At 33.4% G+C, this 12,211-nt stretch overlaps 2 protein-coding genes across 3 annotated transcripts; both read left to right on the top strand.

Annotated features, from left to right (window-relative positions):
- Window positions 1–496: 496 nt before the first annotated feature.
- On the top strand, window positions 497–3,563 carry LOC120180766 (dnaJ protein homolog). Of its 2 annotated transcripts, none has more exons than XM_039186057.1 (6): window positions 497–783; window positions 1,690–1,852; window positions 1,953–2,094; window positions 2,216–2,492; window positions 2,622–2,820; window positions 3,061–3,563. In XM_039186057.1, exons 1-6 carry the CDS (start codon window positions 634–636, stop codon window positions 3,378–3,380), a joined length of 1,251 nt encoding a protein of 416 aa, XP_039041988.1. In that variant the 5' UTR covers window positions 497–633; the 3' UTR covers window positions 3,381–3,563. The 2 variants fall into 2 exon arrangements, with proteins under 2 accessions (XP_039041988.1, XP_039041987.1); XM_039186056.1 differs by having other exon boundaries at window positions 504–783; window positions 1,690–1,855.
- On the top strand, window positions 3,389–11,458 carry LOC120180743 (7-methylguanosine phosphate-specific 5'-nucleotidase A-like). The gene is made up of 10 exons (XM_039186034.1): window positions 3,389–3,418; window positions 5,656–5,958; window positions 6,420–6,480; window positions 6,590–6,722; window positions 6,907–7,030; window positions 8,234–8,290; window positions 8,406–8,502; window positions 9,277–9,484; window positions 10,206–10,266; window positions 11,357–11,458. Exons 1-10 carry the CDS (start codon window positions 3,389–3,391, stop codon window positions 11,417–11,419), a joined length of 1,137 nt encoding a protein of 378 aa, XP_039041965.1. The 3' UTR covers window positions 11,420–11,458.
- The last annotated feature ends 753 nt before the right edge of the window (window positions 11,459–12,211 follow it).

Raw genomic sequence — 12,211 nt, 5'->3', positions numbered from 1 at the left:
TTTAAGGTTTGATTTGTGTAAAATTTTTTAAGAATTAATTATAATATTGATAACTTTCGTTTAAATTTTATATAATTTTTTTGTTGAATTTATCAAATATAATATTTTATCATTTTTATTTTTATTTAATTAATATACGATCATTTTTTTAGTTTTCACACCAACAATAATTAAATTTCAAATATTAAACATTTAAAAGTTGATAAAATAAATAATTACATTTTAATTAAATAAAAATAAAGATTACAAAATATTATATTTTTTTAATTTAATAAAAAATACTAAACTTAAACGATATAGTTTATCCAAATTTTAATTAGAGGCGTTGAGTGTAGGATTCTAGATCCTTCTATGCAACCAAATTCCAAAACGAGCGTAAAACAAACATCCACCTTTCAGCTACCTCTCTAAAGTGATTCAACTTTAGATATCGACCGTTCATTTCCCCCTATAACTCCATCTCTAACCACAAACATACCTCCCTTCAACCCTTCCCTCTTTCTCTCTCTCCCTAGCCGTCTCTCGTGCTCTCTTGTTGCTCTCTTCAACCCTCCCATATTTTTTATAGTCTGGTTTTTGTGAGTATTTACTGATTTTTTTGTTTGATTTTAGGATCTGATCTGATAAAAAAAGATGTTTGGGAGAACGCCAAAGAAAAGCGACAATACTAAATACTATGAAATATTGGGAGTGCCCAAGAACGCTTCCCAAGATGATTTGAAGAAGGCTTATAGAAAAGCTGCGATTAAGAATCATCCTGATAAGGGTGGTGATCCTGAAAAGGTTGATATTTAAAAAAAAACTTTTTCTGGTTTTTTTATACTGATTTTGTGTTTTTAATAATCTGGGGTTTGTTTGATTCGTCGATTCTATTTGTTGATTGGAGCGGGTTATGAACTAATCTATTATAATATGCTCTGATCTAGTTCATTTTGAATTCCATGTTTCGTTTTAAGTAATTGGTCATAGATTGGGTCGAAAGGTTGATAGAATTGAAGTCTCGTTTGATCCAGGATGGTTCGGTTTAAACCATCTTGTTGTTGACTTGTCTAGAAAGTAGCTTGTTCGATTATGCTTGTGTTTTGGAAATGGCTAAAAATTCGGGTTTGAGCTATATGCTTCTTGGACAGTGACTTGGGTGTGAATGTTGGATAGGTCAATTATATTTCTGAAGAGCTTTTTTTTCTTCATGTAGTTATAGGGCCTTTGTAGTGTTATATATCTACATTCTTGTATGGATACATTTCTAGTGTTGATGCCGCTTAAAGGTTAGCAAAATGTAGACTTGGAGAGTAACATGGGTTTTTGACTTGTCTAGAGAGTAGCTTGTTTAATTATGGTTGCGTTTGGCACATGGTAAAAATTTTGGATTTAGAGTATGTTAGGTTTTGACTATGTCTATAAAGTAGACATGGCAACTCCTGTTTATATACTATGTTTGTGTGTCATTCATAATCGTGTTTAAGGTATTTATATGAAATATGTACCACATTCCTGTATGTTTAATGTTCGTCTTATTTCCATGTCCTATTGGTTCATGCATGCCATTTGTGTCCAGTATTGTCAGGATTACTAGGAAATCTTGTTTGTAAGGTTTTCTTTTGGAAATGTTTTGAATTTTTGGTGTATGCTGTTTAGCTTTTATAGAAAGTATCTTGTTTGATTGTGGGTTGTGTGTTTGGAGTTCAGTTTAAAGAGTTGGCTCAAGCTTACGAGGTGCTGAGTGACCTGGAGAAGCGTGAGATATATGATCAGTATGGGGAGGATGCTCTTAAAGAAGGAATGGGTGGAGGTGGTGGTGCTCATGATCCATTTGATATCTTCCAATCCTTCTTTGGTGGCAATCCTTTTGGTGGTGAGATTTCTGATTAATTCTCTCTCTTTCTGTTTCAGTGGTTTGAGTATTATAGAATTTTCATCATTCTGAGCTGAAATCTTGGTTGCCTGTTCAGGTGGTGGTAGCAGCCGAGGTCGAAGACAAAGAAGGGGAGAGGATGTAGTCCATCCCCTCAAGGTTTCTTTGGAAGATCTCTATAATGGAACTTCCAAAAAGCTTTCACTTTCACGCAATGTTATTTGCTCCAAATGCAAGGGGTAAGTTTTTGAATTGAGTAATGTTTTTGTTGCAATTTAGCTTTTATGGCATCAATAGTGGTTAGGCTGCCTTTTATTTGTTCTATTTTAACAGAATTTTTTCTTCGTGAAAATCTTGCAGTAAAGGGTCTAAGTCAGGTGCATCGATGAAATGTTCTGGTTGCCAAGGTTCAGGAATGAAAGTCTCCATCAGGCACCTTGGTCCTTCCATGATCCAACAGATGCAGCACCCTTGCAATGAGTGTAAGGGTACCGGTGAAACCATCAATGACAAGGACCGCTGCCCACAGTGCAAAGGTGATAAGGTTGTCCAAGAGAAGAAAGTATTGGAGGTTATTGTTGAAAAGGGTATGCAGAATGGACAGAGGATTACTTTCCCCGGTGAAGCTGATGAAGCTGTAAGGCCGATAAATTGGCTTTGCTTTTCTTTCTGTGATTTTTAACAGAAGCATTTTGTTTCGTATTGTCGAATACAGCTTTCTTGCTGTCGGTAACTTGGTTGTTTGTTAACACTTTCTTATTTGCAGCCTGACACAGTCACTGGGGATATCGTCTTTGTCCTCCAACAGAAAGATCATTCAAAGTTTAAACGAAAGGGTGATGACTTAATTATAGAACATACATTGACCCTTACCGAGGCACTCTGTGGCTTCCAATTTATCCTGACCCACCTTGATGGCAGACAACTCCTCATTAAGACCCAACCTGGTGAAGTGATTAAGCCTAGTAAGTGTCAAATTTCTGCCGACTTGCATAAATTGCAGCATTCTTTTTTTAATGATAAAATCTTTGCATCCTTCATCTTTTTGGTGGTATCGGTAGTTGTTGAATATTGTCGTTTTTTTCAAGAAGTCTCTTTATGTTTTAGTGGATAATGACCCATCTGTTAGCTGATATTGATCTTTATAACTGGTATCATTATGTGATATTGTTACTAAATCTTTACTTCGGCTTTGCAATACAAAGATCAATTCAAGGCCATAAATGATGAAGGAATGCCCGTGTATCAAAGGCCATTCATGAGGGGTAAACTATACATTCACTTCACAGTCGATTTTCCCGACTCCTTGGCCCCTGACCAGTGCAAGGCACTCGAGGCTGTGCTACCTCCAAGGACCTCAGTCCAGCTGACTGATATGGAGCTGGATGAGTGTGAGGAAACAACTCTATATGATGTTAACTTCGAGGAAGAGATGCGTAGGAAACAGGCACAAGCTCAAGAGGCGTACGAGGAAGATGATGACATGCATGGTGGTGCCCAAAGAGTGCAATGCGCTCAGCAATGATTGAACAAATGCCGGTGGCAGAAAGTGCCAAGTGGAATGTACGTTTAACAAAATTATTTGAAAATATTATTCTCAATATTGTTGTTGTTTGCTTAGTCTTTTATCCTTCTGCTATATATGTTCTGGGAACTGATAAAACGTATGGAAAGATTTAGCTTTGGAAGTTGACCTATTTGTTTATGATATACATCCTTTTTTCCTTGTGATGTTGCGGAAAAAAATATGTTTATCCATTTATTAGGCTCGTTTAGACTTAACTATTATTATTTTGTTTTGATATAGATTATAAATATCAAATTATTTACAACTTTTTAAGTTCTAAATTGAAGACAATTGCTTTTATGAATATTTGAATTCTGTTGCAATAGTATTATATCAGTTAATTAAATTAATGCCCAATAAGTCAAGTACAAAAGTTAATATTGTTGTTTTCAAGAAAAAAATTTGTTCTTTATTTTAAGGTAAATTTTGTAAATAGTCATTAATGTTTAAATAAGTTTTCATTTTTACCATTGATGTTTTAAAAGTTACAAATCGGTCATTAATTGTTATTATTTGTTATAAATTGGTCATTTAATGTTAACAGTCGTTATCTGCTTATCTGTATCATTGACTGACACAATAGAAAATCATTGAAATGTCATTTGATCGGCTCTTCTTCAATCCAATCCTTTCTTCTTCTTCTTCAACCTAACCAAAGTCACCAGTTTTAAGGACATATTCTACTATTAGCTAATTTTAAATAAAACTCCACCGACCAAAAAAAAACCTTTTTTCACATAATAAACAAACACCATGCATCACATTACCCACAAAACACTCTACATTTGATAGATCATCACAAATAAAACAGTGCTAGTATAAGGGGGAAAGGGAGAAAAGAAGAAGAAATTGCAAAATTTAGGAGTATAGGTGTTTATGAAGTAAAAATGGGTAAACTCCTGAGGAAATGAAAACATAGAGAGAGGCCAAAAAATGGGTGTTGGACTATAAAAAATATGGGTTTTTTTTTTCCTTTTGAAATAAAGGTGAAGTTCTACAGTGTTCTTTTGAAATAAAGGTGAAGTTTTTATATGTGAAATATGCATGCATTAGTTAAAGAAACTCACTGGATGCCAATTCAGGTTGGGTGAAGAAGAGTCCGTCAAAATAGTTTAATATGGTCAAATGAGATTTCAACGGTTTTTCACTGTGGCGGCCAATGATCTAGATAAGCAGATAACGGTTCAGCCGTAATTTCCGTTATGCCGTTAATGATTGCTAGCGTTGAGTGATCAATTTGTAACAAACGATAATGTTAGTGACTGATTTGTGACTTTTGAAACATCAATGGTAAAAACAAAAACATACTCAAACATTAGTGACCATTTGCATAGTTTACCCTTTATTTTATTATTTATATTTTAATAAACTTAAAATATAAATAATTTAACATGTCTCTTAATGAATGAATATATTATATCGCCTGTTTAAAGAAGAGGATAAACCGAGTATTTCACTATTATATTGTTCAAAGAGATTACAATAGAACACTAAGAGAATCTGGAATCTGCAGTATCTAGTTTTATGGTCATAATCTTTCTTGCTAACATGATTTGCAACCCAGTCTCCTACTACATTTGCACATGGTTTAACAAAATCAAAAGAACATTGTTAATGGATAACGTTGGAGTTGGTGTTCACCCCTGTTGATTTCGGTGGAGGGGGGCGTAAGATGGAAATATCTCACATATCATGTTTTAAAATATCTTATGACATGTTTTAACAGGCATCACATTGCAATTTTTTTAATAAAATTATTAGGATTGTGAACAATTTAGAAAAAAAATTATAATGTTGGGTCCTGATCTAGACAAAAAAGCTAAAAGGACCTAAGTATAACAAATTGTGTTTAAAGCAAATATTATAAAAATAGGGTCAATTACGTGTTTAGTACCTAAAATATCAGTTTTGGCTTGTTTTAGTACCTAAATTTTTATTTTTTTAAACCACACATAATGTTTAATTTTTGTTTCATTTTAGTACCATATTAAAAGTTTAATGTTAAGTTTTGGAAAAAAACTGAAACTTTAGCTATTAAAACGGATTAAAATTGATAGTTTAGGTACTCAATAAGTTATTTTTTAAAGGTAAAATACTAAAATGAAATAAAAATTAAATGTAAGATATGATTTTGAAAAAATTTAAAATTTAGGTACTAAAACCAATCAATAATGATAATTTGGATACTAAACACGTAGTTTACGCATAAAAATACAACTTTAATCTTTAAAAGGAACATTTAAAAACTCAGTACAGTTTAAGAGCTGAAATGAGTTACAGGCTAAGCAGTAGCAGCAGCATCACCATCAGCATCGTCAACACTGAGTGCAGTGCCCTTTTCAAACTTCAGATTCCCCCTAATTCCAACCAAATTCCTAATTTCTTTTTCTTTAATAGGGTTTGGTGTTGTAGTAAAAACAACAAGAATTTGGAAATGGAGGGTCACGATCTCTCCAAATTCACCGTTATCAATGAAACTCACTCACTCAACCACAAAATTTCCGCCATTCACAACGCCGGCCCTTCTAAACTCCAGGTTCTTCGTAATTTCTTTTTTTTTTCTTTTTTCTTTTTAAATTTCCAACAATATGCTTGTTTTCTCTGCTTTACATATTTCATTGATTGCAATTTTACTCCCTAGTTTCTTCTCTCTCTCTCTCTCTCTCTCTCTCTCTCTCTCTCTCTCTCTTGGTTATAGTTGATCTTTTAGTTTGCTATTTTGCTTTTCAGTGATCAACAGTTTTAAATGCCTGTTTTTTTAAGGGCAAAATTGCACGCTTTTATGCCTTTTTAAGCAATTCTCTTGGAGTTTAGTGACGTTCCTTTTTATTCAATTGTGTTGTACCATTTTCTTTTGCTATTTATCAACTTCAGGAAGTAAAGAGACTAAGTAGAAAATGCAAGCAAAATATATATTTTTTTTAAAAACAAAACTCTATTGATTGGAGCCTAGGTTTCATTCTCGTTTGGTTCAAAATGTTAGATTTTGAGTTGCAGGTAATTGCGGATTTTGATGCAACTTTAACAAGGTACTGGATCAATGGGCACCGAGGACAAAGTAGGTTTACCATGATTCTACGATTCTATCTTTATATCATAAATATGACCATAAGTTATCTACAGGTTTTGGGTTTTTCCTTTTCCCCGCTCTAATATAATATGTATAGGCAGTCATGGCCTTTTGAAGCAAGGGAATCCCGAGTATGATGCCAAGAGGCAAGCGTTATTTGAGTACTATCATCCATTAGAGTTCTCTCCTACAATTCCACTTGAAGAGAAAACCAAACTCATGGAAGAATGGTATGTTAATCACCCATTGTTTTAGACTTCTAGTAGCATATGAGCATGTGAATGATAGGAATGGTTTATTTCACGTTTCTTGCAAATTATTCTTTTGTTTATTTAAACAAGTACAAAGAAGTCTTTAGCCTTGCACTGTCTGGATTTCAATTACAATTGATGCTATTTACTCTAACCCTTGTAGGTGGGGGAAAACACATGGTCTTCTTATTGAAGGAGGCCTTACATATGATGCAATAAAGAACTCTGTTGGTAGTTCTAATATTGCCTTTAGGGATGGTGTAGTTGAACTTTTTGAGTTTTTGGAGGTATCTTTCAAACTTTCCTTTTTGGTTTATTTTTAGCTCTCATTTTGGTGCCATACGATTTACTGGAAGAATCTAGATTTTGAATGTTGTACAATTTTCATGATTCATGACATTTTTTATACATTTATTAAAATCATGAATCTATTAGATCTTTATGGAGTGAATTTAATAGAATTTTGAAATTTATATGTATTTCATTCACTTTTAAATAAATATGTATGGTGAATCTTTATTGATTTTTCTATGATGGCTAGTTAGTTGCGTCACACAGTTCTGAATTTTTTTGAAAAGCCAAATCCAAATCCACTGCCCTAAATACTTGTTCAAGAAGAAGCATTAAGAATTGTTGATCATGTGAAATATTTAGCGGAAAGTTTTAACAGGATATTTTATTAAACTCTTTTTTGTGCAAACTGAATGAAGAACTACTGTAGATAGTTCCCTCATTCCTTATCACAATGATTTGGAAAATTGTTCCCTCCAAGGTTCCTGATGTTACCAACTCTGACATTCCTTTCCTGTCATCCTGTCTTTTGAATTTGTCATCAACAAGTCATGGTAAAACTGGTAAATACCAATGCCCCCCCCCCGCTAGTTAAAAGTAGGGAAGATATTTTCTGCAAAACACTATCTAACTGTGATTTGCTTTCTCTCTTCAATTCTAGCTGTTACAGCATACACCCATTGTTGATTTATTAGGATGACACTGTTGGGGTGAAGAATATTTTATGATACTCAATAATGAGAAGAAAACTATAGTTTGTATCTATAATCTAGATCATTACGTGGCTCCCAAATGCCAATTCCAATTCCTTATATTCAGTTCATTTGTATAGTGATAGAAGACGGCTTTCTTCTCTGCGTCCTCAGGGAATTGATAATTGCTATTGTGCCCCTGTACATGAAAATAGCCAGAATTTTAAGAAGTAGAGTCCTAAATTGCTGGCACTGAAATTATAGATATGAAAGCAATAAAGTTCTTCTTCCATGCCAGACTATCTAATCTATTTTAAAGATAAATCGAAAAGTCTATCCTATAATGCATGGGAATTGAAATACAATAGAGAAAAGAGGGTTTTAATAAATTAAAATCTTTTAAACCTATATATGTATGTTTGCATGTACGGATGCATTAAGCGTCTGTAAGGCTTGGATTTTCCCCCATTTCTCCCTCAATTTCTTTTTTTCCTCTGGAATATTCAGGAGAGAGATGTCCCGGTTCTCATATTTTCAGCAGGGCTTGCAGATATTATAGAGGAGGTTAGCCTGGCAGATTTTGTTTTCCTGGACTTGTGGTCATCTATTAGAAGAGGCATTTTAACCTTTCCTGGTCTAATCTGTTATGCATCGTTGCATCTTTTTCTTATTGTTTAAGGTCCTAAGGCAGAAAGTTCACAGATCTTTTAAGAACATTAAGATTGTCTCAAACCAGATGTTGTTTGACAATAGTGGTCACCTTGTATCTTTCAAAGGTATCCTTTATTCACATTGTCTTCTGCTGAAATGATTGCTGCTAATACATTAACAAATGTTATTTTCCCTTCTTCCTAATATTGCCATGTTTATTTGTTCAAAGATTGCTGAAATTATATTTCAGATGAATTTATTTTTACATCGGTCTTTTCCAGTACCATGGCATCTTCTAATTTGCATTTCTCACTTTGGCTTTATATCACTGCTTGAGTCTTGAGAAACATTTGTGCTATGGGAGGTGCCTTGTTTGATAAAATTGACAGCTAGAGAGAACATATGAAACAGTTATGCCAGGTCATCATATATCTTCCATTCAAGTCTTATCACGTAATCAGAGTTTTAGAAAAATCAATTGTTAATATGCATTACATGTAATAACTAAATGCTATATATTTATTTCAGCAGTTCATTAATGATTCTTATAATACGTAATTGACTTTATAAAAAGTATAATTCTGTAACATAATTTGAATGGAAGGATATATATCAACATGGTGTAACTGTTTCATACAATCTTTTATCTAGCAGCTAAAGGAAGGAAAAGTCTTTGTATACCTTTCAAGATATCCTTTTTTTTTCTGTGGAAAAAGTGATTGATGGATACTTAATATGAGTTTCATAAAACTTGGACCATCCATCTAGTCATCTTGTATGTTCATGCAGTATTTATTTATTTTTTACAATATGATGGAACAGAAACACATGACTGATGAACTGATAATTGCATTGAATGTTACTTTTACTGATTTGCCTACACGCTCCTTTATGCCTAGGGAAGTTGATTCACAGTCTGAATAAAAATGAGCATGCTCTTGATATGGCGGCACCTCTTCATGATCAAATGGGTGGAATTGACGGTCCTGCTGAAGACAATGCCTCAGTGAAGCAGAGGACTAATGTGCTACTTCTAGGTGATCATGTTGGTGATTTGGGAATGTCTGATGGCTTGAATTATGAGAATCGTATATCTGTGGGATTTCTGTAAGTAAAACACTTATATGTGCCCTTCATATTCGTATGTTTGAAGACAATGTCTCAGTTAAGCAGAGGACTAATTTTCCTTTTTCTTGAAGTCCTTGTGTCCGACAATTATTTCTGGCTTATAAAAGAAGATGGGTATGAGGATATAACCCTCCCCAAATTCTCCAAATACATAGAAAAGCTTAGAAAAGTTGAATATACCCATGCCAGGCACATACCAGTATCCTATACTCACATGTGAGTGACTAACATAGCTGATAGGCAATTAAAACCCTTTACCCCTATGTTGCTACTTGCTACTACTCTTCATTTTGCATGAAGTATTTGTGTCCGACACATGTTTCGGCATGGATGTGGGGTATCAAAGTACGTGGAAAAACCTGAAAATTTTGAACATTAATGTGTCAGAGGCATACACATTAACCATACTGACACTTACACCCGAGTCCGTGTAACATTGTTTTATCCTTAACTCCTGCAAATAAAATGTTTATATTAGAAGAAAAACTGGTACTTGTTGTTTCTGCTATGCTGTTATTTAGTTGCAACTATTCAGATAATGTCAACACTGTTTGTTTTCCTGCTCTCTTTTTTTTTCTTCCTTTTTTTTGTTTCCCCCTCATTATATTTATTCTGATGCCATTTATTCTTCGAGATCAGTTTTGATTACATTCTTGGTAAGAATTTATGTAAACGCTTATCTCCTTGAAATACTTTTCAGGAATGACAACATTGAGAAGAACCTTGAGAGCTACCGTAATGCCTTCGATATTGTTTACATGGTAAGTCAAATCTTACTAGGTTTTCATCCATCCAGGAACTCTCTATCCCTTTCTTGATTGTATTTTTAAAGTTTTATACCTGGTTGTTATATGAGCCTAGGGAGCTAGTTCCACTCATATATAACAGTAGATTGCTACATTAGCATTTTAGGATGTTTTCATCCCTAAATGAAACATGAAAGAGTGCTTTATGAGCTTTTGCAGAGAGAAACCCATCTGTCTCTGGCATTACTTGTGTTGCCGGCAAAGCTCTGTCATTGTTTGATCAATCCGGTTCCTTTCAGTATTCTATGTCCAAGCATTGTCTGTATATCTGTTTCTTGACATGCAAAGCTTTTCCAATACCTTCCGGCAGAGGAAGTGGGGTTTTCCATCATAAAGTGTGAAAGTAGACATTCCTGTTTACGTGCATTGTGATCTGTTATCTGAACTTGGTTATGTATATCTGTTCAAATATGTGAGTCGGTAGAGTAAACGAAGTGTCTAGGTGACATTGACATTGTTAGGGGCGTAATTGAAGGGATGGACTGAAGGGGGGGCGGGTGGGCGCAATCGCCCCCTGAAAATTTAAAATTATCATATATTTTAGATTTTTTTATGTATTTTCTATTGAAAATCTGTTTTCGCACCCCTAGAATTTTATAAGTTCGTTTTTAGAAGTTTGCCCCCACCCCAACATAAATTTTTGCATCTGTCCCTTGAGCCGAACCACTCAAGTTGTAGAATGCTAGAGCTCCATTCGAGATAGAGATCAAATTGATTTTGCTCTCTTGTTTAAGCTCGACTAGACTTGTTTACCTAGTTAAAAATAAGCTTATTCTCATGTTTGACTTCAAGCTTGTTATTTGTTCTTGAGCACGGTTTCAAATTCGAATTTGGAATCCAGTACTAATTAAAAATAAAATGCACATATTATGTATATATTTTTTAAAAGGAACAACTTGATTAGGCTTATGAGCTACTCAAGTCAAGATTAGGATACTTGGATGCAGCTCGTCCGATAGCTCGAGTTGCTAGAACTCGACAATAACCAAGCCGATTGGAGTTTCTTTAGAATCAATTTGAGTAGTCAATGTTTATGTTTATGCAGAATGACACAGCCATGTGGGGAGTGGTGAAGCTTGCAGCTCAACTGTGTTCAATGGAAGCTTGATCGATTGCCAATGGATTGCATTGCTATTATTAGGCTCTTCTCATGGTTGTAACATTTGTAATTCAAAAACAAAGACATTTTAATATCATCTTCATTATTCTTTTGGTTTTTTGGTTTGCTTGAAAAGTGGAAAGTATTAAAGAAAATATTTAGTTGAAAATTTCAAAATTTTAGAAAATGAAATGTGAAAATTAGGAGGAAAAACATGTTGCTTTCATTGTTCTCAATAAAAATTCTTCATAAAACTGGATATATTGAAAATAAAGGTTTTTTTAACTTTAAATTTTAATTGATGAAGTGACCCGGATACAAGTGTAGAAACAATTTTTTCCTAATAATATTAACTATTAAATCTTTGAATTTTTCTTAAATCTCAAGTTCTATCGTGATAAAATAGATACAAATATGTTGCACAATTTTTTATTTTTATTTATCGGACGTGCTTTTTAATTTCACTGAAAGATAATATAAAAATAATTAAAAAGCGACATAAATTTGATATAGTAAAAATAAAATGAATATAATATGAAAGTGTTTGTTTTATTTAAAATAAATTGTATAACAAATTATTTATAAAGTATTTAGCATTTTAAATATGGTTATGTTAATAAAATTAAGATTTAAGTTAAATTTAACCGTTTATAATTTTACATTCCTAAAGGTATTTATAGCAGTACTTTATGGTCGTTTGGCTCGTCATGCATCACATTATTGGTTGATTTCGTCATATCATGTAATGTGATATTAATAACAGTGTTAAATTTAATGATAATTATAATTTATTAATTAAAG

Source organism: Hibiscus syriacus, unplaced genomic scaffold (genome assembly GCF_006381635.1).
Source record: "Hibiscus syriacus cultivar Baekdansim isolate YM2019G1 unplaced genomic scaffold, ASM638163v2 tig00112501_pilon, whole genome shotgun sequence".
NCBI classification, from domain to species: domain Eukaryota; kingdom Viridiplantae; phylum Streptophyta; class Magnoliopsida; order Malvales; family Malvaceae; genus Hibiscus; species Hibiscus syriacus.
The sequence above is the reverse complement of the archived record's forward strand: the minus strand, read 5'-3'. Positions and strand labels throughout refer to the sequence as shown.

Bases quoted from the DNA above. Each gene is read 5' to 3' on its own strand.
- LOC120180766 (XM_039186056.1), top strand. From the start codon at position 634: ATGTTTGGGAGAACGCCAAAGAAAAGCGACAATACTAAATACTATGAA. The intron at 784-1,689 runs GTTGATATTTAA...TTTGGAGTTCAG, and splicing joins AGGGTGGTGATCCTGAAAAG to TTTAAAGAGTTGGCTCAAGC. The intron at 2,493-2,621 runs GTAAGGCCGATA...TCTTATTTGCAG, and splicing joins CCGGTGAAGCTGATGAAGCT to CCTGACACAGTCACTGGGGA.
- LOC120180743 (XM_039186034.1), top strand. From the start codon at position 3,389: ATGCCGGTGGCAGAAAGTGCCAAGTGGAAT. The intron at 6,481-6,589 runs GTAGGTTTACCA...TAATATGTATAG, and splicing joins CAATGGGCACCGAGGACAAA to GCAGTCATGGCCTTTTGAAG. The intron at 9,485-10,205 runs GTAAGTAAAACA...AATACTTTTCAG, and splicing joins CGTATATCTGTGGGATTTCT to GAATGACAACATTGAGAAGA.